This window comes from Mustela nigripes, chromosome 1, assembly GCF_022355385.1.
Source record: "Mustela nigripes isolate SB6536 chromosome 1, MUSNIG.SB6536, whole genome shotgun sequence".
Classification (NCBI taxonomy): domain Eukaryota; kingdom Metazoa; phylum Chordata; class Mammalia; order Carnivora; family Mustelidae; genus Mustela; species Mustela nigripes.
Window position 1 is genome coordinate 234,878,103 of NC_081557.1, and position 27,630 is coordinate 234,905,732.

Sequence of the window (27,630 nt, forward strand, 5' to 3'; positions counted from 1 at the left end):
AGTGGAGGGATGCCTGGGTGGCTCAGTCTGTTAAGCATCTGCCTTTGGCTCAGGTTATGATCCCAGGGTCCTGGAATCGAGTCCCCCAGTGGGCTTTTGCAAAGTGGGAAACTGCTCCATCTGCCTGCTGCTCCCCCCGCTCCTGCTCTCTTACTCTCTCTCTCTCTCAGACAAGTAAATAAGTAAAACCAAAAAAAAAAAAGGAAGAAGAATTGAGTTGAATTTTGAGACACGGATTACTTGATGGTATGGAAAAAACCCACAGACACTGAGTTTGGTCCCTGAACAGTTAAAGGGGATTCATCAGATTAGTTATTATTAAGGATAATGAAACACAAGATTCTCACCGTTGGAGAAGGGAGTTATAAATACAGAATAGTAAAAACTAGAATGAATCCTGGTATTGAATGCATCTGTGTAAACTCACAGTTCAGGATAGTTTAGACAGATAAATGGACAAATATTCCTTAGCGCTCTCTCTCCACAGAGACAATCTCGGAATAGCAGTGATCACACCTTGTGCCCAGATCTTGACTTCTAAATACCATTTTCTAACAGGAAGCAAAGATTCTTGGAGAAATGCCTGGTTCCAGATTTGGGGCAGGAAAAATACAAGGAGAGCCTAAGACATCTTATTGTTGACAGCAAACTTGTGCTAAAAAAAAAATGCAGGGGACATGGCAAAAGGATATGGAAGCCAGCTTGGAGGGGCTTCCCCTAAACAAACTGGAGCCTATTTAAGCTTAAAAATAAAGGGCCGGGGGGCGCCTGGGTGGCTCAGTGGGTTAAAGCCTCTGCCTTCGGCTCAGGTCATGATCCCAGGGTCCTGGGATGGAGCCCCGCATCGGGCTCTCTGCTCTACGGAGAGCCTGCTTCCTCCTCTCTCTCTGCCTGTCTCCCTGCCTACTTGTGATCTCTGTCTGTCAAATAAATAAATAAAATCTTTAAAAAAAAATTAAAAAATTAAAAATAAAGGGCGGGGCACCTGGGTGGCTCAGTGGGTTAAAGCCTCTGCCTTCCACTTAGGTCATGATCCCTGAGTCCTGGGATCGAGCCCCACATCGGGCTCTCTGCTCAGTGGGGAGCCTGCTTTCCCTGCCCCCCTCCCCCCCCACCGCTTGCTTCTCTGCCTACTTGTGTATGATCTCTGTCTGTCAAATAAATAAATAAAATATTTCAAAAAAAATTAAAGGACAGCGATGAACTATAAGCTTTTGAATAAAATATGAACCCATCAGATATCAAAACATATACACTGAGAGTTTGAAGAAGAACAAGACATTTACATAGTTTTAACTTGTCTCCCCCCAAAATATTCGTTTATTACAAAGGGCAAAGAGTCCTTTTAAATTGAGAAGCCTGGCAGTCTCCACTTTAATCAAGTAATCAAAGTGATCAGGGGCACCTGGGTGGGTCAATTGGTTAACAGGAGGTCAGGTTATGATTGGCTCAGGTCATAATCCCAGGGTCATGGGATCGAGTCCTGCATCAGGCTCCCTCTGCCTGTTCTGTCTCTCTGCCTCTCATGAAAAAATACATTTTTAATAAAAAATACATTTTTAAAAATCTTAAAAAAAAAAAAAAGTAATCAAAGTGATCCTCATTAGTAATGGGATAAATCAAAATCTAACACCGCATGAGAGGATAGGATGAGAAGAACACAGCGTCACTTCTGTGATTTCATATTCCTGGGAACCATACAAAACCTGAATCTGGGAAATTATCAGACAAACTAAAATGGAGTGTCGTTCTACAAAATCACTGGTCTGGAATTTTCAAACGTGTTGAGGCTTGAAAATTAAGGAAAGATCAAGCAGCTGTACCAAACTGAAGACCAAAGAAACAGGACAATCCAATGGAATGCCTGATCCTGGATTGAATTCTTTCACTATTAAAGACATTATAGAGACAACCAGGTGATAATAATGATCGTGTGAACTTGCTGATTTTTATGGTTGTGTTGTGGTTTTGTACAGAAGTGTGTTTGTAGGAAATACAGAATATTCTGGGATGATGGACCATTACACTCGCAATGTTCTCACGAACCCTTCAGAAAAAAATTGTATTTCTGTAACTCTCCAGTTGTTTCAAAATTTGGTAAAATATTTAAAAAAAGACTCAGTTTTCAGCTTGACACATGTTCTCCACGTTCTAGGCTTCCTCCTTCCAGTTTTCCACAAAGTAAATTTCTTGCTTTCCTCAGATGCATAGGAAACATTAGTGCAATTGCAAATCATCTGCAAATAATTGATTTTTGAAAACTGCACATCTGATCTCAGAACTGACAATGGCAGCTTCTCTGTGCGTAACTCCATCCATATGAGATCGAGTTTATGAAAATGACCATATTTGTGATGGAACAAATGAGGCACACAAAGTTCAGTTTTCTATTCCTTTCAAGAAATTTTTTGGAGAAAAATGATCCCCTTTCCTGTGGGAGAGATAAGAGAAAGTGAATGAAGGCATGGAAAGAAATGCTAAAACCTCTGAAATTAACATTTTTATGAGTTTAAGGTGATACTTAGGTACAGTATCTTGCTAGTAATGAGCCAAGGGAACAGCTTATCTAGAGGAGAAAAGCTTCTTTTTCAGATAGTTATGATTTCCAGGGCAGAAAAAAAGTAAAAAGGAGACAGGAACAAAGAAGGTTAAAACAGACATAGAAAAGTTTTTACGTTTAAAATTTAAAGAAAAATCACAAGGTCCAGGAACAGGTTAATTGATGCCGAAGGCCCTATGTCTCTAACCCCATTCTAAATATGCCAATATCCCTGGCCTAATATGCCGGCTACTAAATGCTCTGTATCCTTCATTCTCTCCCTTGTCACTTAAGAAGGCTAGCAGCTGGGGCGCCTGGGTGGCTCAGTGGGTTAAGCTGCTGCCTTCGGCTCAGGTCATGATCTCAGGGTCCTGGGATTGAGTCCCGCATCGGGCTTTCTGCTCACCAGGGAGCCTGCTTCCCTCTCTCTCTCTCTGCCTCTCCATCTACTTGTGATTTCTCTCTGTTAAATAAATACATAAAATCTTTAAAAAAAAAAAAAAAAAGGCTAGCAGCTGCCGTCGTTTGATTATATGTTTTCTAATAATGAACCAGAAGAGAGTCCTCCTTTATTTATAAGTCAGTGAGCCAAAAGAAACTGTTATTGTCTTCTTTCATAAATCTTTCTTTGAAAATGCTGTTTTTGTGATTCTCTTTTCATTTTTTATTTATTTATTTATTTATTTTTGGTCAGAGAGAGAGGAGCAAGAGCGAGAGGCAGACAGAGTGGCAGGTAGAGGCAGAGGGAGAAGCAGGCTCCCTGCCAAGCAAGGAGCCTGATGTGGGACTCGATCCCAGGACGCCAGGATCATGACCTGAGCTGAAGGCAGCTGCTCAACCAACTGACCCACCCAGGCATCCCTGTTTTTGTGATTCTTTTAACCAAAGTACAAAAAATTACTTTTATCCTTGAGTTTCTGACAACCGTCTCTGCTGTTGTGTTAGGTTCATATTCGTCTCCTTTTTTTTTTTTTTTTTAAGATTTTATTTATTTATTTGATAGAGACCCGGCGAGAGAAGGAATCCAAGCCGGGGGTTGGGGAGGTGGGAGAGGGAGAAGCAGGTTTCCCACCGAACAGGGAGCCCAACAGCGGGGCTCGATCTCAGGACCCTGGGGTCATGACCTGAGCCGAAGGCAGATGCTTAATGACTGAGCCACCCAGGCACCCCTATATTCACTTTCTGTAAGACCGCAGCTCACAGAGAATCAACTGCTGTCAGCAACATCTGAATCATTACAGGTAAAGTAGAAAAAGGAAATCTCTGAGTCACAAAACTTAAAATACAATTAATCCAAGCACCCTATCTATTTTTTAAAAAGATTTCTTTATTTGAGAGAGGGAGAGAATCTTCAAGCAGACTCCCTCTGAGCACAAAGCCAGATGTAGGGCTTGAACTCATGACCAATGAGATCATGACCTGAGCCTAAGCCAAAACTCAGACTTTTAACTGACTGGGCCACCAGTCAGTTAGAAACAATTTCCTTTCTCTTCTCCCTTAAAAATTCCACTTATTTAGGGAAATATGGGAGACTTCATTGGTAAAATTCATTCTTTCTGAAAGTGAACATTTTCCTGTCTTACAAGCCTATGCATATACTGGAAAATATTCGACAGTCCCTTTCAAAGCTAAAAATAGGCTTACTTACTACGCAGCAGTGGCATTCTTGGGTATTTGTCCCAGAGAAATGGAGGGTGATTTTCAGACATGAACTTGCATATGAATGTTCATAGAAGCTTTATTCTTAATAGCCCCAAACCAGAAACCACACAGATGTCCTGCACTTGGTGGTTGGCTAAACCAATGTGGTACGTCCATACCGTGGAATACTGCTCAGTGAGAAAAAGAAACACTGATACATGCCACAGCATGGATGAACTTCCTATAAGAAATGGTTCTGAGTGAAGAAAGCTAGTGCCAAAAGGTTACCCATGACATGGTTCCGTTTGCTTAAGACTCAAGAAATAACATAATTATGGAGGTGAAGAACAGGTTAGCAGTTGCCAGAGGTTCAAGATGGTGGAGGAAGGGAAGAACGTGGCTATACGGGAATATTACATGAGTCTTGGGATGGTACGGTTGCATATCTTGATTGCAGTGGTGGTGATTTGAGGCGAAGTCTGATAAAATTGCTTACAGCTCTACACACACACACACTCACACACAAGTGACTATATAACTAGGGAAATCTGAAACGGTATGGATTGTCCTAATACCGATTTCTTAGCATTGGTATTGCACTGTAGTTGCGTAAGGTGGTAATGTTTTGGGAGACGGGGAAGAGTCTATGGGAATTCCCTGCACATTTCTCTGCACACGCCTATAAATCTGTGATTCTTTCAAAGTAAAAAGTAAAGGAAGCTGATGTACAAAAATCAAATCTTTACATTTAGCATGATTTTCTTGCAAATACAAAGAGGAGCAGGGGAGGGCACTGCTGGTTATTAGGTATGTGCGGCAATTCACTTTTTATGAGTCATGATGGCAATATAGCAGCATTTGCTACAAATAGTGTATTTTTCACACATGAACCAGGAAGGTCAAAATGTGTTCTATCTTCAGGGCTAGATTTAGGGTTTAAAAGACCTGATGTGGGGCTCCTGGGTGGCTCAGTGGGTTAAAGCCTCTGCCTTCAGCTCAGGTCATGATCTCAGGGTCCTGGAATTGAGCCCTGCACCGGGCTCTCTGCTCAGCGGGGAGCCTGCTTCCCTTCCTCTCTCTCTCTGCCTACTTGTGATCTCTGTCAAATAAATAAATAAAATCTTTAAAAAAAAAAAAAAAGGCCTGATGTAACCACAGTGTGTTAGGGCCTCAGTTCCATGTTATATCTACCATGCTTCTGAGAACATGGGCATTAGCCAGAAAGAATGTAAGGGCAGGGTGGGGACTCTGACCCCTTCTCTCCTATGTGTGTGTGGTCCTGTGTGTTTATCATGGAATCTGGTGGTAGACCCGTTGCATTACTTCCCACAATTTTCGCCCTTTCAGAAGATTATTTCTCAAACAGCAGCTTTTTCCTCAGTTCCAAATATATCCCATTGCCTGACATTTTGAAATATCATAAGAGCATCTTCATATCTCTTTTTTAAGAAAAACTCACATTTCTGGTGTATTTCCAAAAAAAAAAAAAAAAAAAAAAAGCCGGAACGAAAAACCTTTAAGTCTGTAATTTCTTAAGACAGTATTCACATCTCTCAGCCCTACTGCTTCGATTTTTCTTATTCTCTCCTCATTTTCCTTAATTTCCTCTTCTCTCTTTAGTATGCTTCTCTACCTTTTAGAGAAGACAGAATCTTTAACCTTTACCCTTTGAGGACAGGCGCAGAAGTTTTGAAATCACTAACACTAATTATTAGAACAAGGAATACGCTTTGGTCTGTGCCTGCTTCTGGTTGAAGGCCTAATCACCCAGGTGTGAAGAAATTCAAATCTCCAGATACAGGTACAGCATATTCTTAGGTATATGCAGAATATATTCTGGAAAATAGGTAAGTCACAGCTTCTATTTAAGGTTATCGATGAGACAAACAGAACACCCGGGTCACATGCTTAATTAGGTTCATTAGTTTTTATTTTATCTTTTAAAGATTTTTATTTATTTATTTGAGAGAGAGAGAGTAAGAGAGCATGGGGGGGGGGTCAGAGAGAGAGAGGCAGACTCTCCGCTGAGCAGGGAGTCCGATGTGGGACTTGATCTTCAGACTCCAGAATCATGACCTGAGTGGAAGGCAGTTGCTTAGCCAACTGAGCCACCCAGGGGCCCCCCATTAGTTGTTTTTCATGACAAACTTTAATCCAATTTTCAGAAAAGCTGGCTTTTATCAGGAAAATCACTTTTTTTTTTTTAACTGGCTGCTTAGAAAATCACTTTTTTTTTTTTTAAACTGGCTGCTTAGAGTTTATTTTCCTATTGGTGCAAGGCATACCACTGCAGGGTATCTCGACTTACTTTTTGGTGTTTTGCTGTTTTGATCTAAAATAACCCAACTGCTTCTGCTCCTTGCAGCCTGCCTAATCTATAGGGCGGAGGGGAGGGAAGCCAAGTGATCACGCCACTGGAGGCCTGGGGAGATTCTGAGCATTCTGGGCCCTCCAAGACTATAGCCATGTAAGGGAGAGCAGATTCTCGGGGGGAAAAAAGCTTCCCCACCAGTGTCCAGGCCGCAGGTGGGGGGTGTTGGGGATACCAGGATCGTGAGGTATGGCTTCCCCAGGATACTCCGCGTCTCTGCCGGATCTGTAACTGGAAGTGGCGCCCGGGCGGGGCTGGTGATAGTTGTGGGTGGCCACAAGCGAGCCTCTGGAAGGGATGGCTGCCATGTTGTCGCTGGTGGGCTGCTGGAAACCTTGGGGGTGACCCCTCACAGGCCTCTGTGCACTCCTGTAGGTGGCGGGGACAGGGACGCTAGGCCAGGAAGCCGGTATGCAGAAGAGACCACCAAGGGCTACCTCACAACCATGGCGTGGCGCAGGGTTGAAAATCACCTTAAATGTTAAGATCGGATGTTTGTACATAGCGGTTTTTTTTTTTTTTTTTTGTAATTAAGGTGAGATTCATATACTCTGACATTAATCATTTTGAAGCGAACAATTAACTTAGTAGCAGTGAGTACATTCATAATGATGTGCAACCACCACTTCTGTCTAGCTCTAAAACATTTTGGTAAGCGCAAAGAAAACCCCCTAATTATTGGGGGGTTATACAGACCAAAGCGTATTCCTTGTTCTAATAATTGGCAACACCCAATTTGCAATCTGTCTGTATGGATTTACCTATTCTGGATATTTTATATAGAATCTTATGACATGTGAGGATGTCAGGCTTCTTTCACTTAACATATTTTTAGGATTTATCCATGATGTAGCATGAAATGTACCAACACATTATTCCTTTTAATGGCTGAGTAATAGTCCACTGAATGGGTGTGTGGGTGTATTATAATTGGTTTATCCATTTGGGACATTTGGGTTGTTTCCACCTTTTGGCTAAACTGCTAGTGCTGTACATATGTGTACAAGTATTTGCTGGAGTCATTGTTTTCAATTCTTTGGAATATATACCTAGGAGTGAAGTTGCCAGGTCTTATGGTAATACCATGTTTAACTTTTTGAGAAACCATCAAACTGGTTTCCAAAGTGACAGAGTCCCTTTACATTTCTGAGCATAGGTTTGTCAAGGGAAGAGGCTGTTTGCCTTCAGAAACAAAACAGAATTTCCATCTGTTTTCTTGGATTTAGCATAAATCGCTTGGTCTCAATTCTGGCTGTATACCATAGAGTTTAAAAAACAAAACAAAACAAAGCAGGAAATCAAGCAAGAAAGTTCCATCCAGGCTCCATCTCTAGTAATTCTGTTTTAATAAATCTGAATTGAGCCTGAGCCACCCCAAATGACCCCCCAGAAATCCTAATGGCGGCCAACATTGAGAAGTACTACTCTATATGAATTCTGGGAAAGTAATTGCAAAAATTTTCCCCCAGAGAATAGGAATCATAAAATTGTCATGGACCCAGAACTAACTTTAATTTCTTAATTTCCTTGGCTGTTTGATTCATAGCCATGTCTCTGTACCTAGAGTCATGCCTCCGACAGAATTGGACAAAAATAACTGGCCTAATGTGGACCATCCAATTTTATTTTAAGCTTATAATTAATCATATAGCTGTTAGTAGCTGTTAGTAATTTTAAATGACATTAATATTTTTAGCTGCTGATATTACTTAGGAAACAAAAGGGAAATGTTCAATTTAGGATCTCTAGCTAGATATTATTTTTGAGTACACTATCTTTCCCTAGTTAGTATGCTTATTAGACTTCCTTTCTATATAATATGGGTAAAAAAAAATATTTCTTCAGGGTTACCTGGGTGGCTCAGTGGACTAAGTCTCTGCCTTCGGTTTAGGTCATGATCTCAGAGTCCTAGGATCCAGCCTGGCATGGGACTCTCTGCTCAGCAGGGAGCCTGCTTCTGCCCCTGCCTGTCTCTCTGCCTACTTGTGATCTCTCTGTTAAAAAAAAAAAAAAAATTATTTCTTCAAATAGCCATTTTAAAGACCAGAAGTCTAAAAGATAAATTGGAGGCAAAAACACAAGATGGTCAACAATATTGGTATTTGCTGGAAATGTAATATGCAATAAAGAACTTTCTATACAGTTTATCTTTTTTTTTTTTAAAGATTTTATTTATTTATTTGACAGAGAGAGATCACAAGTAGGAAGAGAGGCAGGCAGAGAGAGAGGCTAGGAAGCAGGCTCCCTGATGAGCAGAGAGCCTGACTCGGGACTCGATCCCAGGACCCTGAGATCATGACCTGAGCCAAAGGCAGCGGCTTAAACCACTGAGCCACCCAGGCGCCCCAGTTTATCTTTTTTTAAACCTGAATTCCACCTAAGTTTCCCATTCCTTTGTCTATATTTAGCATAAACATCATTATTTTCCATCCCCAATTACATGCTCTCTCTCTTTCTTTTCATCTTGGAAACTCTCACTTCTCTTTGTCTCTCTCCCTTTCTCTCTTTGGAAAAACATTTTTCTGATATTGTAGCAAATTATGTTCGTTTTTTTCAGTATCCTTTTGACAAGCTTCCTGCAATCTTTACCAGTTTTTATAGCAGATTCTGAAAATACTTTTTCATAATGCCATGCTTTTCCAAATAAATTAGAGGTTTCTGAAGATTGCTATAATAACAGCTATTTATTTATACTTAAATAAGCAATCAATTTTAAATTGTATAGCTTAAACAAAAATAGCTCTGTGCATTGTAGAATTACCCCTCCCACAGGTTGTGTAATGGCTTAACTAATTTTTTTTTTAAGATTTTATTTATTTATTTGACAGAGAGATCATAAGAGGCAGGGGCAGGCAGAGAGAGAGGGGGAAGTGGGTCCCTGCTGAGCAGACAGCCCAATACAGGGCTTGATCTCAGGACCCTGAGATCATGACCTGCGCTAAAGTCAGAGGTTTAACCCACTGAGCCACCCAGGCACTCTGGCTTAACTAACTCTTCAATGAGTCTCCCAAACAAGTGGACACCAGGGCCTTTCCCAGGAGAGCAGGCTTAATCATGTGCCTGACTCTTAAATTTTAGGGTGGGGAGCTGGATTTCCCTTCTTTCCTAAAAATCATACTACAAAGGATTTTGCATTCAGGAAAGGATTGAGGCATTTGCAGAGGGTACAAATATTTCCAGAAGAATACAAAAAAATATTTTTATTAATTTTCGTGCTCCACTCTAGATAAGAAAAGTGAAGCTGAAAATCATTACTGCAATGGCAAGCATACTACATAAATAAATGTATCAAATTAACATGTATACCTTAAATTTACCCAATGTTGTATGACAAATATATTTCAATTAAAAAAAAGTGAGGCCCAGGAAGTTAAGTACATTTTCTAAGTTACTAAGTGTTTGTTACTAAGTTCAAATCACTTTGCCTGCAGCTTCCACTGTACCTCGTCGTTATCTCTCAATATCCTTTCTTTTTTTTTTTAAGATTTTATTTATTTATTTGACAGACACAGATCACAAGTACGCAGAGAAGCAGGCAGAGAGAGAGGAGGAAGCAGGCTCCCTGCTGAGGAGAGAGCCTGACGTGGGGCTCGATCCCAGGACCCTAAGATCATGACCTGAGCCAAAGGCAGAAGCTTTAACCCACTGAGCCACCCAGGCACCCCTCTCAATATCCTTTCTTATCTTCCCACTGAAATCCTTCGGATTCCAGTGTCAGGAGAAAAAAGAAAACCAGGCATTAATTAGGATCCCTCATTTATATAAAATAGTACCAAATGCTTCTTGCAACTTAAAAATAATAAATTGAGGGATGCAAGGTGGCTCAGTCAGTTAAGTGTCTGCCTTTGGCTCAGGTCATGATCCCAGGGTCCTGGGATGGAGCCCCATGTCGGGCTCCCTGCTCAGTGGGGGTCTGCCTCTCCCTCTCCCTCTGCCCTGCCCCCCATCATCCTCTCTCTCTCTCTCTCCCCCAAATAAATAAATCTTAAAAAAAAAAAAAGCCTACTATTAAAAAAAAGAAGAAGAAAGAAAAAAAGAAATGGAAATTCTCCAGCTCCACTGTGGACCTACTAAATCAGAGACAGGGGGTGGAGCCAAACAATCTGTTTCACCAGCCACCCCCAGCCAGGTGATTCTAATACACACTTAATGTAGCAGATACACACTAAAGTTAGAGAACCAATGATCTAAATGATTCATCTTCTAATTCAGCAGAAGGGAGTTGAAGAATTGACTTAAGCTGGTACGGGAAAACTCAATCCATTTTATTAGGAATGTATGCTTTTCTATTTTCAGTACTGAGTGGCTTAATAAATATATTTATTACTTGACCTAAATAAATGTGTTAAATACATGCACCTACATAATTATAAATGCATAGTAAAATAGGTACGCACAGAAGCAAAACCCAGAAGGAAATACACAAAAAAACCTAATATATAATATTATAGTGGAATTTTATGTTTTCTTTTTTTTTTTTTTTTTTAAAGATTTTATTTATTTATTTGACAGAGAGAGAGATCACAAGTAGGCGGAGAGTCAGGCAGAGAGAGAGAGAGAGAAGCAGGCTCCCGCTGAGCAAAGAGCCCGATGCGGGGCTCGATCCCAGGACCCTGAGATCATGACCTGAGCCGAAGGCAGCGGCTTAATCCACTGAGCCACCCAGGCGCCCCTCTTTTTTCTTTTTAACTAATTTAATTTTCTCTAAAATGAAATGAGGGTAGGTATTATTATTGCCATTTTAAACTTCAGAGCACCGAGTTGGAGGAGATAATTTGCCCGAGGTCAAAAAACTAGAGGCACCTGGCAGGCTCAGTCAGTGGAGCGTGTGACTCGTGATCTCAGGGTTGTGACTTCCAGCCCCATATTGGGTGTAGAGACTACTGAAGAATAAAGTGTGTGAAAAACAAAAACAAGGGCGCCTGGGTGGCTCAGTCAGTTAAGCAGCTGCCTTCGGCTCAGGTCATGATCCCAGCGTCCTGGGATCGAGTTCCACATCGGGCTTCTTGTTCTGCAGGGAGCCTGCTTCTCCCTCTGCCTGCCTGTACTCTCTCTATCTCTCTGAGAAGTAAATAAATAAAATCTTTAAAACAAAACAAAACCAAAAAACTAGTAAGTGCCATGAACTGGGTTCATACTGGGAGTTTATGACCAAGTTCAATTCACTATTACACTATGCAGTCCTTAAAAAAGTCCTATCATGGATGCCTGGGTGGCTCAGTGGGTTAAAGCCTCTGCCTTTAGCTCAGGTCATGATCTCAGGGTGCTGGGATCGAGTCCTGCATCGGGCTCTCTGCTCAGCAGGAAGCCTGCTTCCCTCCTTCTCTCTGCCTGTCTCTCCATCTACTTGTGATCTTTCTCTGTCAAATAAATAAATAAAATCTTAAAAAAAAAGTCCTATCATTTTACAATTTAAAAACATTTAAATCTAGGGCGCCTGGGTGGCTCAGTGGTTAAGCCGCTGCCTTCGGCTCAGGTCATGATCTCAGGGTCCTGGGATCGAGTCCCGCATCGGGCTCTCTGCTCGGCAGGGAGCCTGCTTCCTCCTCTCTATCTCTCTCTGCCTGCCTCTCTGCCTACTTGTGATTTCTCTCTGTCAAATAAATAAATAAAATCTTTAAAAAAAAAAAAAAAACATTTAAATCTATAAACACATATGCAGAATCTATAAATACAATGCACAAAAATTAAAATTTAAAAAACTCAAATGTATTTAGTATTCATATTTAAAGTTAAATATGCAATGACCATTACTTATCAGCTTTGTTTAATTACTAAGTTATTGTAATGTTAGAAAAATTATGTACACATGCCTGATGGTGTTCCCAGCCAATTTCTTAAAAACATACTAAAAGTGACCAGTTCTACAATTTTCATCAAACTTGAGATAAAAGTGAATATTAAAAATGAAAAGCCAGAAAAAATTAAAAATAAACATGAAAAGCTAATAAAACAATGCAACTTTATAATTCAGTGAAAAAAGATTAAATTGGATACAATATATGGTGAAGTTCTAGCATTCCTAAACGACTTGAAATGAAGTCCTTTGGTTGGACTAAGAATTGTTGAATGGGCAATATTAATCACAAGGAAATGATTTAGAGTGGGGAAAGATGTAAGTTTAGATAATGAAAATAGAATAAGTGGGGGCACCTGGGTGGCTCAGTGGGTTAAGCCTCTGCCTTTCGCTCAGGTCATGATCTCAGGGTCCTGGGATCGAGCCCTGCATCGGGCTCTCTGCTCAGTGGAGAGCCTGCTTCCTTCTCTCTCTGCCTGCCTCTCTGCCTACTTGTGATCTCTGTCAAATAAATAAATAAAATCTTAAAAAAAAATAGAATAAGTAAAGTCAGTGAAAGTAGGGGAATTATGCAAGTTATCGAGATCTTAGAGGGAGAAGAAAAAGACACCCCCTCCCCCGCCAAAAAAAAAAAAAAGACAAAATGAGACTAATGCAGCCTTCGTTCTTGCTGACATCAGTGTGGTGAGCCAAGAGTCTATAGCAGCAGTTTGATCAAGAGGGAATGATTTTTTTCTGAAACTAAATGGAGTAACTTAAGTTGCTCTGGCCTGCAGACTCCTTTCTTGAGTATAATAAAAATACATGTGGTAGACCAAGCTCTACCCTGGGTGAATGTCTAGGGAAGAGTTTGGGCCACATTAAATGTAAAAGAAGACCCCCCCCCCCAATTTGATACCATTTACAAAATTAAATACTATATATTAAAGATTTCAATGTTAAAAAATTAGAATTAAAAAAAATCAAGAAAGTCGATAAGTAGGGGAAAATTTCAAAACCAAGGCTAGAACCAAGTAGCTGTTTTTAAAATACTTAAACACACAAGATTATGCAAGATCTCTTACAAATTGGCACATAAAAAAAAGACAACCCAATAAGATTAGTGAATACTGTTAAATAATGTGCAGAAGAGCATAAATGACCAAGAGAAAAGTGTTTGAACTCATTAGCATGCAAAGAAATACAAATTAAACTGACAATGAATATCATGTAAAGGGATATTTCATTGTAGTTTTCATTTACATTTCCCTGATGACTAAGGATGTTGAGCAACTCTGTATGGGTTTATTAGCCATTCATGTATCTTCTTTAGAGAAATGTCTGTTCAAATTATTTAGCCATATTTTTTTAAAGATTTTATTCATTTATTTGACAGGGATCACAAGTAGGCAGAGAGGCAGGAAGAGAGAGGAGGAAGCAGGCTCCTTGCTGAGCAGAGAGCCCAATGCAGGGCTTGATCCCAGGACCTTGGGATCATGACCTGCGCAGAAGGCAGAGGCTTTGACCCACTGAGCCACCCAGGCGCCCCTATTTGCTCATTTTTAATGGAGTTGTCTTTTTATTATTGAGTTGTAAGGTTTCTTTACATATTTTAAATACAAGTCTCTTATCAAATATATGATCTGCAAATATTTTCTCCCAGTCTGTGGGTTGTCTTTTCACTTTCATGGTGGTATCCTTTGAAGGACAACAATTTTGATTTCTGTGAAGTCCACAGTTTTTGTTTTGTTTTGTTTTTTGTCATATGTGGTTTTGGTGTCATATCCAAGAAACAATCATTTAAACTAAAGTAATAAATTCCTATGTTTTCTTCTAAGAATATTTAGTTTTAACTACTGCATTTATTTCGTTGAGTTAATATTTGCATATTCTGTGAGTTAGGGATCCAACATTGAATTGTCTTGACAACCTTTTTGAAAATCAATTGCACACCAATGTATGGTTTTATTTCTGGACTCTCAATTCTATTCCATTGATCTATATAGCTATCCTTATGATAATAACACACTGTTTTGGTTAGTGTCGCTTTGCAGTTTAAGTTTTAAAATAAAAAAGTGGGGGGCTTCCAACTTTGTTCTTCTTTTTCTAGATTGTTTTGCATATTCTGAGTCCCTTGAAATTCCTTACGAATTTTAGTATCATCTTCTCAATCTCCTCAAAAAGGATAGCTGGGATTTTAATAGAGATTTATTGAATCTATACATTAGGGGAGTATTGCCATCTTAAGAATAGTAAGTCTTGGTGCACATGGGTGGCTCAGTGGGTTAAAGCCTCTGCCTTCAGCTCAGGTCAAGATCCCAGAGACCTGGGATCTAGCCCCGCATCAGGCTCTCTGCTTAGCCGGGAGCCTGCTTCCTTCGCGCTCTCTCTCTGCCTACCTCTCTGCCTACTCGTGATCTCTGTCAAATAAATAAAATCTTTAAAAAAAAAAAAAAAGGAATATTGTCTCTGATTCATGAATGTGGCATGTATTCACATTTATTTTTCAAATTTCTTTAAACAAATTTTATTTTTACTGTATATATCTTGTATTTTTATTAGATTTATGTACTTTATTTTATTTTAATGCTATTATAGATTTAAAAATATTTTTCTTTTGGATTATTCATTTCTAGAATAGAAAAATGCAATCCACTTTTGGTGTATTGATCTTATATTCTGCAAACTTGCTCAACTCATTTATTAGTTTATTATAATGGTTTTTAATGGATTCCTTGGAATTTTCTCTGTACAAATTTATGATATCTGCATAGTTTTACTTCTTCCTCTCCAATCTAGATGGTCTTTATTTTCTTTTCTTCAGTAATTCATCTGGCTAGAACCTTTAATACAATGGTAAGTAGAAGTGGCAAGAGTGATTATCCCTTTCACCCCCTAAGCTTAGGGCGAAGGCATTCAGTCCTTCACCATAAAGTATAGTGTTATTTATATGGTTTTTTGCAGATGACCTTTCTCAGTTTGCGGAAAATACATTTCATTCTGAGTTTATTGAGTATTGAATTTTAAGGTTTGAGGATTTTGTCAAGTGGTTTTCTCTTGTCTATTAATATGATCATATATTTTTTGCCCCTTATTATATTAATATTGCATATTGTATTAACTAATTTTCAGATACTGACCTATGCTTGCATTTCTTGGATAAATTTCACTTGGTCATGGTGTACATTCTTTTTTTAAAAATATAGATTGCTGGACTCAGTTTGTTGGCCACTTTCACTTTTCAAAGATCTTTTGTCAGAATATAGAATTCTGGACAACTTTTTTCTTTCAGTACATTAGTATGTTGTTCCACAGTCTTCTGGCTTGCAGGGTTTCCAACAAGGAGTCTACTCATTTTCTTATCCTTGTTCCTCTATGCATTTATCTTCTTAACCTGGCTTCTTTTAAGATTTTCTCTCATCACAGGTTTTAAATAACTTATTATTTTTTCATGTTTCTTTTGCTTAGTATTCATTGAGTTTTTGGATCTGTGGGGTTAGGATTATCATCAGATTTGGAAAATTTTTTCAACCTTTACTTTTTCAAATATTCTATTCCTCCACTCCCTCTCCTTTCGGGACTCCAGTTACACATAAATTGGGCTCCTGAAGTTGTTTCACAACTCTGTGATACTCTATACATCTCTCAGTGGCTGGCTGTTGGGTTTTTTTCGGCGGGGCTGTGGGGGGGGGGGATTGTTTAAATTGCCATAGCTTGAAGTTCACTAATCTTAGTTTTTGCTGAGATGGTTGACTGGACTCATAAGTCACATGCCTAATCTCTTTACTAAATGGTTTTGCATCCATACCCCTAGCCCTGTTTCCAGAACATGCTAACTGGATAGGCTAGAGAATTTTCCAAATAATCAAGTGCTGTTTCTTGTGTGTTTAACAGTTCATTCTCATCTTAGCTCCATCCTCTCACATTTCACTAAGCAGCAGGGAGAAACTAGGCTATACCTTCGAACACCTTAACTGAAAATCTCCTTAAATATGTAAGTTTATCACTTACAAATTCTGCTTCCCACCCAACACAATTCAGCCAAATTCTCTACCACTTTATAACAAGCATCCAATAACGTGTCCCTTATTTCCATCTGAGGCCTCCCCAGAAGCACTGTGAACGTTGATATTTTCAGCAACATTCTAACAACCCTATATAACATATAGGATATATCTGTATCTATATATAACAATCTCTAAAAAACCCAGAAACTTCCTGTATAGCTCTCCTGTATGAGCTCTCAAAACACCTTTAATGTTCATATTTCAACCAACCATGTCTGCAAAGCAATTTATGCTTACTACCAAGTACCTCAAAATCCTTCCAGCCTCTCTCCATAAGCCTTTACTACATTTTAGGTATTTGTTTTAGCAACACACCACTTCCTGGTACCAAAATCTGTATTAGTTTCCTAGGGCTACTGTAACAAAATACCTCAAACCATGTAACTTAGAACAACAGAAATTTATTATCTCACAGTTCTGGAAGCTCGAAGTCCAACTTCAAGGTGTTTGAGGACCTTGTACCCCCCTGAAACGGGGGTGGGGGGTGGGGAGGAGAGATTATTACTTGCCTCTTCCTAGCTCTGAAGTGAGCATCAATCCTTGGCATTCTTTGGATATAGCTACATCACTCTCTGCCTCTGTTGTCACACAGCATTCTCCCTGTACATCTATGTTCAAATTTCCCTCTTCTTGTAAGTACATAAATCATATTACATTAGGGCCATGCTAATGTCATCTTAATTATATCTGCAAATACCCTATTTCCAAATAAAGTTATATTCACAAGTACCAGGGGTTAGGACTTCAACGTATTTTTTGGAAGGAACACAATTAAGCTTATCACATCAACAAAACCAAAATCCATTTTTTTTAAAAGTCCAACAAAAATGACTTATTTAGCTAGACCAGACAGGAAAAACGAGAAAGCATTCAAGTTACTAAAATCAGGACTAGATAAGCACAAAATCTATGGCAGGGTATAATATTTAGGGAAAAGCTGCCAGGTCCAAAGTCTAAAGAGAGAAGCGCTCAGTGCTCATTTTTCTTGCCCAATTTAATTGCCCTATTAACGCCTGGGGGGTCGGGTGGGGAAGAACTACTTCTCACATCCTATTTCTTCGAGCCCAGAAGCTTGGAAAGGTAAAAAAGAGTTGAGACATGGGCCCGTCCAAGTCCTCTCTGCGCGTACTGTGTAAGAGTATTTGCCCCAAGAGCAAATTGCCCTTCTCGGTTCATCCAACTGTCAGTGCCTCTTCGTTTCCTTGATTCTGGGCGCCCCCACCCGCCACCCTTGGCAGCTTAGTAACCAGAAAGCGAAATTCACGCAGGCGCCTTTCCGGGCTCTTAGAGCCCACCTCTCTCGGGCGAGTCCCTCGCTCTCATCCAATCAGAGCCCAACCAGGAAGCGAGGGCCTCCAGACGCGCAATCTTTCGGGGCCTATCGCTGTCGGCGTCACGTGATTCCAGTCCCCCGCCTCCCGCCCTTCCCTGCGGAGGCTCCTGCGAAGCACCGCCCCTCAGCTGGTGTTCGCCGATTGGTCACTGCTCGCGCGGTCTCCTGGGTGACGGGAACGCGTTAGCCCTCTTGGAGCAGACCAGGTGCGCCTGCGCATTTGTTACATCGCGCGGCCGCTCGAGCCTTGAGATGAAGGTAAATAACTTACAAACTCGGGGATGGGGAGGCGGGAAAACGCGACCACTGACCCGTAGTCCGCTGAGCATCGCTTTGAAGATAGGGGCCTGTGCCCCCACCCCACCCCTCCAGAGTGCGTTCGGAATGGGGAAGAGAGCTGGGTGACCGGGGAGGGGGAAAAGCGGGGGCGAAGTTGAAGGAAGGAGGGGAAAGGAAAGAAAATTGGAGAGGAGGAGAAGGCGGAGAGAGAGGCCCCATTTCTGGGACCGCGAACGGAGTTGAAGGCACGGCCTGAAACGAGCCGGCTGGGTCAGAAAGGCCCCCGAACTTCGCACCGCGGAGAGAGCGGTATGCTTGGAGGGTTGCAGCGGAATGGACTGCATCACAGCTGCTGCTTTCCCTGCGGCTGAGCCCCTGGCAAGCCGCGCGGCTGCTCAGCGCTTAAACAGCGAGAACCTTCCGAGAGGATAATGTCAAGTTGTATGGCCTGTGACTGCTTGAATGTGCAAATCACTCAGTGGCTAATGTCCATAATTCGCGGAGAAGTCTGCTCTTGAACACGCAGGTCGGCTCGAGAGCAGCGTCGTGGGCACGCACCGTTCCTACACTTGGGCTTCTGGTGACCCCCATCCCGGGTCACTGGCTGCAGCTCATTTCCAAAGCCCGCTGCTTTACGACAGCAATAGCTCTCCGCCCTGATCTGGCAAGGAAACGGCAGTTCGATTTAAAAATTAAGTCCTAATGATTCCTCCTGGCTCTTGGCGTGACAGTTGGAATTGACAGACTGGTAATCATAACATTTCAAAAGCGCTTCACAATTTATGAAGTATCAGAATGGAGGAGATAATTATTCTTGTTTTACAATGGAGAATTTTGTGCCTGAGGCTATTTAAGCGACTAGTTTTAAGCCCTACAGCTGAGAAGTGAAAAGCGAAATTCAAACCTTGGTTTTCGGGTTGTGAAGCTACACTCTTTCACCATGATGTATATGAAGCATGTAAATGTAACTTCGCGTAAGAAAGATGTGTAAGATCACAACCAGGAGAGGTCTACCATGAAGCTAATGAAATTTAAGTTTAAGGATCCCTCACTGGCATGAAGGGGGTTCCAGCGTCATTGTGGTCACAGAACTGCAAAAGATGCCTTAGTGCGCCCCCACCCCCCACCCCCGCCACCTTCCAAGTGTTTTCAAGCTCCACAAAACGTGGATGCACTGGTGCTTATAGGACACTTCTGTTTCCAACAGAGGTGGATTTCATCTATTTAACATACCGAATTCTTATCGATTGGTGTTTAATTTAAAAAAAGATTGATTGATGATGATTTTTAGAGAGAGAACATGGATGAGCAGGGAGAGGGACAAGGAAGGAGGGGGAGAGAGAATCTCAAGCACACTCCCCGCTGAGTTCAGGGCTCAATTTCAGAACCCTGAGAGCATGACCTGAGCAGAAATAAAGAGCCTGACCTTTGGCCAGGTGCCCCTTGGTGTTTAATTTGAAGCATTGGATGAGTTTTGTGTGGCCAATCAGATTGTCAAGCCTCCTGTAAGTACTGTGTAAACATCATATGCCTAGATATGTTTATAATTTAACCTAATATTAAAATCTAAATTTTTTCATTCAAGCTGTATGTTAATTGTTCTAGTTCAATATTGTTTGATGTAAATCTCCTGTGAGTCATTGTAATTTAAAATTTTCAGTAGCCACATTAAAATGTTTGAAAAGAAACAGGTAAGATTAATTTAAATACTATTTTGTTTTATCTACTATTTCCAAAATATTATCTCAATATGTAATCAATATAAAATATTATCAGAGGAATAGTTTCCTTCTTTTATATTCCTTGAAGGCATATGTATTCTACATTTACAACACATCTGAATTCAGACTACCTACATTTCAAGCCCTCAATAAAATTTCAAGTTCAGCTCTGTTTTGCGGCTTCCGAATTGGATACCCCAGTTCTGGACTGAGTGAAAAGAAAGGCTTTTCAGTTGATAGACTGTCCACCCAATAGCTAAATTAAACACTTAATGATTAACTAAATATAAGTAATGTGTAAAGGGAGAAAATTTTGAATGAAGTAGTTTATATTTTTTTCATGGTTAAGATGTTTTAAATGATAGTTTTGTTAAGTTTAATCTAAAAAATGCATGCTATTGGGGTGCCTGGGTGGCTCAGTGTGTTAAAGCCTCTGCCCTCGGCTCAGGTTATGATCCCAGGGTCCTGGGTTTGAGCCTCGCATTGGGCTCTCTGCTCAGCAGGGAGCCTGCCTCCTCCTCTCTCTCTGCCTGCTTCTCTGCCTACTTGTGATCTCTGTCTGTCAAATAAATAAATAAAATATTTAAAAATTTAAAAAAATTAAAATAAAAAATCCATGCTATTCCCCAATGTTTATAGAAGCAATGTCCACAATAGCCAAACACAGAAAGAGTTCAGATGTCCATCAATAGATGAATGGATAAATAAATATATATGTATGTATGTACACATACATACAATGGAATATTACTCAGCCATCAAAAAGAACGAAATCTTATCATTTGCAACAACATGGGTAGAGCTAGAGTGTATTATGCTGTGCAAAATAAGTCAATCAGAGAAAGACAATTATATGATTTCACTCACTTGTGGAATTTAAGAAACAAAACAGGATCATAGGGGAAGAGTGGGGGAAAAAAAGAAAAACATAATGAAACCAGAGAGGGAGACAAACCATAAGAGACTCTCAATCATAGGGAACATATGGCGATGGACATTAAAGAGGGCACCTGCTGTAGTGAGCACTAGGTATTATGTAAGACTGATGAATCACTGACCTCTATCTCTGAAACTAATAATATACTTTATGTTAATTAACTGAGTTTAAATAAAAAATTTTTACAAGTCCATGCTACTGATTATTAGCTGAATTCAAGTTTAAATTATTTTACTTTAGCATATAAAATATTAAAACTAATTTTTCTAAAATTAATATTCAAAAACATTTAAAACAAAAATTTATAATATTTAAATATATTTATTTTTATAAATAAATTTATAATAAATTTATAATATAAATTCATAATATAAATTTATAATATATTATAATAATATATTTATAATATATAATAAATGCTTACCTGTGTATTGAGGTCCATACTTCATACAAAGTTTTTTGTTTGTCCATACAAACAACTAGATTGTAGAAGTTTGTTGATTGGTTGATCCCATTAGTCATTTTGTCTGTTACGTTGTTGACTTTTTCCAGATAAGCTCTAATAATAAGCTTTTACCATCTTGAACTCTACTGTTTTCAAGATTACGTTTTGATGTCTTTGACCAACCCTTAAATTGTATGTTTGGAAAATATAAAAATTACTTTTATCTTTTTAGCGTGTTTTCTCACTGCTGGAAAAGACTTGGCTTGGCACACCAATACAGTTTACCTGGCAAAAAACATCAGGAAACTACCTTGCAGTAACAGGGTAAGAAATCATTGAATATTTTAAGTCAATCATCCTGACTTCAGGTGGTTGTATGCCTGCATAACCACGCCATTTATTTAGTAGAAGTTCTTGTGTGATGGTTGTATAGTGGGAAAAATGATACATTCACTTCCACTAATATCACAGTTCATAAAATCTTTTCCCCAGGGGCGCCTGGGTGGCTCAGTGGGTTGAGCCGCTGCCTTCGGCTCAGGTCATGATCTCAGGGTCCTGGGATCGAGTCCCATATCGGGCTCTCTGCTCAGCAGGGAGTCTGCTTCCCTCTCTCTCTCTCTCTCTCTCTCTCCCAGCCTCTCTACCTACCTGTGATCTCTCTCTGTCAAATAAATAAATAAAATCTTTAAAAAAAAAAATCTTTTCCCTGGTAATAACTTTGTAGATACAAATTATGAAACTGTCATGTGAGAACACTGAAATTACTTGGATGTCAGCTTAGTTTTTTAATATACATTTATAAGAAGAAACACTTAAATTATATTTTTATGTTCTAATTACTTTTAGAGCCGATCATACTGTGAAAATCTTTGATCGCCATGGTCAAAAAAGAAGTGAAATCAACTTATCTGGGTAAGTACAGAGATCGAAAAATTTTTCAAGCTTTGTTTCCTAAAAGATAAAAAAAAGTATTATTGCCTTAAAGCTGTAATCAAATAGAGTTTTACAACTCATATATAATCTGTCTCTCTTGCTTTCTTCCTTTGCAAAGGGATTTGTTTTGTTTGTTTTTTTAATATTCATTTACTTATTTTTAGAGATAGAACATAAGCAGGAGGGGTAGAGGGAAAAAGAGAGGGAATCCCAAGCCGACTCTATGCTCAGTATGGAGCTCCTCTGTCTCCCTACCTTGAGATCTCGACCTGAGCCAAAACCAACTGACTACACCACCCAGACACCCCAGGGATTTGTTGTTTTATACATAAGTTGTTTGCGAAATATGTAGGCATATAGCATATGTGTTAGAGTTGATATTTATAATCTCCGTACTCTCGCAGGGAAGCTCTAAGGTAGAATTATGAATAAATCTATATGAAAGATTCTTATTTAATTAATTATAAACAAGCCTTATTTTGTGCATAGGCAGAAAAGATAAGCCCATATCACTGTACTGTTTCCTCTCATAAATTGTTGGAAGATAGTTGCTTTCACCATACATTTTAAACTTTTTTTTTAGATTTTATTTGTTTATTTGTCAGAGAAAGAGTGAGCACAAGCAGGGGGAGCAGGAGGCAGAGAGAGAAGCAGGCTTCCTGCTGAGCAGGGAGCCCAATGCAGGGCTTGATCCCAGGACCCTGGGATCATGATCTGAGCCAAATGCAGATGCTTAACCAACTGAGCCACCCAGGCGCCCCATGTCATTGTTAATCTTTTTTTTTTTTTTTTTTAAAGAGAGTGTGTGTGCTTTGGGCAGCCAGCAATGGGGAGCGGAGGGAGATGGGGAGAGAGACTTCTAAGCAGGGTCTGAAAATACTAGAGAAAATGAAGATCCCCAAACATATTTTAAGATTTTGGGGAAAAAATGACCAAGTAACTCCCAGTTGTCATAGTTTATTGTCTTATTAATCTCAGTTTGGCTTAGCCAATATCCCAGAGCAGAGTCTCTCAAAGTGAAAAATAACATCAGAGAAGAAAAAGTAAATCCTCAAGGAAGTTTTTGATGTGTAATAAGCTCTTTGAAATAATTTTAAACAATATCATATTTAAAAAGCATTTTCCTATTTATAACTCTTCAGTCATTTTAGTTGAATCACTCTTAATCTATTATGGCATGAATTGAAAACAAGATGCCATAAAATGAAATAACATGTGTAATCTAGGTTTTCTATTATTTACAATCCCATATCTACCCAGCCATGTTCTGTTTTATACACAAATTAACTGGATGAAACTCATTTTTTATCAGTACCTTCTTTTTCTCTCTGTAAATCTGAAATAACCTTTCAGCACTTGGTCAAACAAATTACCTCTTGATTCCAAATGTGATTCCTTTGTAGAGGTACTCGATGGGTTTGTTTTACCAAAAGACCAGGTTCTTTATAGGATCTAAGAAAATCTTCTAACTTACTAGATGTAATTATATTTAGTGTAGTATATATAAATGATATTTAAAATAGAATTGAAATTTTTTTCCATTCCCTCAACAACAAGAAAATATTTAACTTGGTGGGGGCACCTGCATGGCTCAGTTGGTTAAGCATTCGACTCTTGGTTTCAGCTCAGGTCATGATCTCAGGGTCATGGGATGGAGCCCCACATCGGGGGCTCAGTGTGGAATCTGCTTAAGATTCTCTCTCTCCCTTTGTCCCCTCCCTTCCCTGTTTGCACACTCTCTTTCTCAAAAAAAAAAAAAAAAATGTGTTATCTAAACAGTGAATAGTGAGTTGTAGTTCTCACTTTAGGAAGTTTATGACCTACTCAAAACTGGATGATCTTATTATAGATAAAATTGTAAATAGGCATTTAAATTTCTTTTCCTTACTTTAAGAAAATGTATAGTGATACTTTGCTTTCCTTTTTTAAAAGTAACTGTGTTGCTATGGATTGGGACAAAGATGGAGATATCCTAGCAGTGATTGCTGAGAAATCTAGTTGCATTTATCTATGGGATGCCAACACAAATAAAACCAGCCAGTTAGACAGTGGTATGAGGTAAGAATAACTTTTATTTTAAATCTTCACTTATAAATATTATTTGTAGGTCTGATGCTAACAATACTTACTGCTGTTATTATAAAGATGAGTTTGTGAGTTGCTTTCCCATGAAAGAAAGTTTATTTCTTTTTTTATTGTAACATATAATCCTATTGATTTTGCCCAATTAATTATAATAAATTATTAGGATTGTAAGATACAAGTAGCTTCTTAAAATTTGCTTTCGCTGGAACAGACTAAAATGTCCAAAGATGAGACAAAACATATGGAAAATTCTGGAAATGGGATTGGCCTCAGGCATTGCTGGTTCTAGGGGTTCTAGGGATGCAGTCAGGACTCTGCTCCATCTCTGAGCTCTTCCTTTCTCTATATTGACTTTATTCTAAGTCAGACTCCGTGCTGCTGCCAACTATTGGCTTATCTTCACAGCAGGTTACACCAAAGAGAAGAACGTATCCCCATCACCTTACCAGTGTCCACTCGGTTACTCAAAAGGTCTCTGAGTAGGGTAGACGGGGCCATGGGATTAAAAATCCCAGCAGGTGAAGAGTGGGGTAAAGGTAGGACAGTTCCCAAATGGAAAATATAGTGGGCAAACAGAAGAAATTACAGATCTCTGTTAAAATAGAAACCACTTTAACATATGGAATAGAAACATTTATTTACAACTAAAACTTGGCCGTTCAAACTTGAACGAGTTGCTTTACCTCTCTCTAGACCTCAGTTTCTTCATCTCTATGGAATGTGTGTAATAATATCTGCCTCATGGTGTCACGTGACAGGCAGATACCATACACATGTTGTAAGATAAGACTGTAAATTTCAGTTTGCCAAGGAGTAACAACCCAGAGAAAGCCAGGTGGCCATGCAGAACAGGACCAAAGGTGACCTTAGCATTGTTTCCCTTAACCCTCCAGATTGACGCATGAGGCGAGCACTCACGGGTCGTACTGCCCTCCCACTGTGAAGTCTTGCCAGGCTTGAGAACCTTCATTTCTTGCTCTGTCCTTTTACACTTTGGTTATGTGTCACTTTTTAGAAAGTTTTTACATACTCTGCTCTTCAGTTCAAAAAGTATTTATAAACCTCAAGTACTTTTTTTTTTTTTAATTTTATTTATTTATTTGACAGAGAGAGATTACAAGTAGACAGAGAGGCAGGCAGAGAGAGAGAAAGAGAGGAAAGCAGGCTCCCTGCTGAGCAGAAAGCCCGATGCGGGACTCGATCCCAGGACCCTAAGATCATGACCTGAGCCGAAAGCAGCGGCTTAACCCACTGAGCTACCCAGGCGCCCAAGTACTGGTTCTTGAACCAAATTCAGCATCAGTGAGAACACATGCTCGCCCAGGGAAAAATGCATAATTAATCCAAGGTGTCTCAGACTGGTGTATGTCTGCCTCTGCTGTCCAGCTTCCCACAGATCCATTTCCACACATCATCTCAGAGTTGTTGGGACGTTTAATTGTGCGTCATGGCCAGGCATGAAATTAAGAACTGAATGAATGGTAGATGTTATTGTAATTATTGAGGTGGAACCAATTAATTATTAGTTTATATTAATATTTAATATCTAAAGGATGTTTGTATATACAAAGTCACACCCCCATATTTGGTTTTTTTTCATATTTGTTTTTTAATTTAAAGGTCAATATTATACTAAGATACTTAAACACGATTTTGAATATCAGGTTTTTTTAAATATATTCATTTGGCTAACAAATTTCCTTGAAAAACTTAAATTCCATTTAGAAATTTAATTGGAATTTATTCTTTTGAGCCCTTTGAACATCTTAAATAATACACAAAGTGTATTCAAGTACAATCATTGCAAAACTTACTACAATGTCACTTAACTATCTTAAATTATTATGTTAACACAATGAATTGAGTGGATTAATTTTTACTGCATGTATTTTTATAACTTCTTAGAATTATAGTGGTACTTCCCTTGATCCTCCTTAGACATAAAAGAGTTATGTCCCTGGAGTACAGCAGTCTTTCCAGAGAAAACACTAAATACAGCATCACATTCATCAGTCAGTTAATTTGTGGTTGGCTTCTGGGACATGGTTCCTTCTCCCACGGCCATTCAGACCTGAGTACTGGTCAGCCTACCCAGCTTCTTTCCTAATTGATCTTCATTTGTCTTATCAGCAAGACTTTCTTAAGCCTATGCCTTTCATACAGGTTGCATTTTTTTTTTTTTTGTAGCCACGTGCATTTCCCTTGAATAATATATTCTTTAAGTTTAACTTGGCCAAAAGTACATGTAATTCCTATATATTGTCCTGATCTGCGAGCATTACTGGGAACTTAAATGTGCCATAGCATCTTACAGTAATTTTAGGGCCTTCTAGAGGCCTTTTCTCTGAAGAAAAGGAAGATGGAGTCTGTTCAGCTGGTTCTTCTTTTGAGGATATTTGGTTACTTGATCTTCTTGGAACACACTGTTTAACTCCTTTTCTAGTTGGTTGTTATGTGACTGTTAGTAATGATAGACTATGCAATGGACTGTTGTCACTCTGCTCTTATTCAGTGTGACCGCTGGTGCTGATCACGACTTGTGCTTCTCGTGCAGTTCCCCCTCTCTCTGGCGCTATTTATCTTGCTCAGGATTCTTTCTATTCATGTTTTCTCAATCCCAAATAGGATTGAGCATGTGAGATTTATTATAGGAAATGCCTCTGAGGAAACATAGAGGGGGCAGGTTAGAAAAGCCATCAGACCACAGTGCATGTCTGATCCTTGTAAAGGGGAGAGGGAAGGAAGAAACATTGGGTAGAAGCATCTTATACTGTAGCTCAATTCTAAGTTCAACTAGGCCTCCGAGGAGACTTTAAGCCAGAGGTACCCATCAGTGGAACCCTGTGTTTCCCAGAAATGGGCCTCAAGAGTATCCCTGCCCACTCAGTTACTGTCTGGGGAACAGTCCACGGGAAAGCATGGCCCTAGCACGTCAAAGTGGTGGATTCCAGTGGGGGCCTTCATCAGTTACACTTTCCATAGCTAGAGACCTAAGAGGCATATTCTCATGGCTGTCACACCTGCTCAAACAGATAGAGAAACAAGCATATTGGTCTTTTAAAAACATACACTTTATAGATTAAACCCAGCAGCCTGGGATATTAGTACTTTATAGAAGTAATTTTCTAACTGAATATGTTATTACACTCATCTGTTGTTGCAACCAAACTTCTCTTATACTTTAAGTGAATTTTTGGTCTTCCATATTATCAGCTTTCTTGAGGGCAGCGTTGCTTTCTGTAAACAGTAAATGATTTATCAGTGGTTCTCAAACTTTAGCTATGTCAAAGTGCCTATTGAAACACGGATGGGTGGGTGCCACCCTCAGAGTTTCTCATTCTGAAGGGCTTGGGTGGGATCAGAGAACTGGCATTTCTAAAGTTCCCAAGTGATGCTATTGGTCTTGGGATTGGATTTTTGCAACCACTTTTCTTCCAATTTTAGTATATGTGCTGCCGAAGCGAGCACTCGGACCAATTTTCTATACCCAATATGATTTCTTC

At 39.5% G+C, this 27,630-nt stretch overlaps 1 protein-coding gene across 1 annotated transcript in view; it reads left to right on the forward strand.

Annotated features, from left to right (window-relative positions):
- The first annotated feature begins 17,913 nt into the window (after window positions 1-17,913).
- The window catches only part of WDR19 (WD repeat domain 19), a 99,348-nt gene continuing 89,631 nt past the window's right edge, over window positions 17,914-27,630 (forward strand). Inside the window, exons 1-4 of the mRNA XM_059382634.1 lie at window positions 17,914-17,985; window positions 21,342-21,433; window positions 21,956-22,021; window positions 23,975-24,100. Of these exons, the coding sequence (XP_059238617.1) occupies window positions 17,980-17,985; window positions 21,342-21,433; window positions 21,956-22,021; window positions 23,975-24,100 (290 nt within the window). The 5' untranslated portion in view covers window positions 17,914-17,979. The remainder of the gene's footprint in view (window positions 17,986-21,341; window positions 21,434-21,955; window positions 22,022-23,974; window positions 24,101-27,630) is intronic.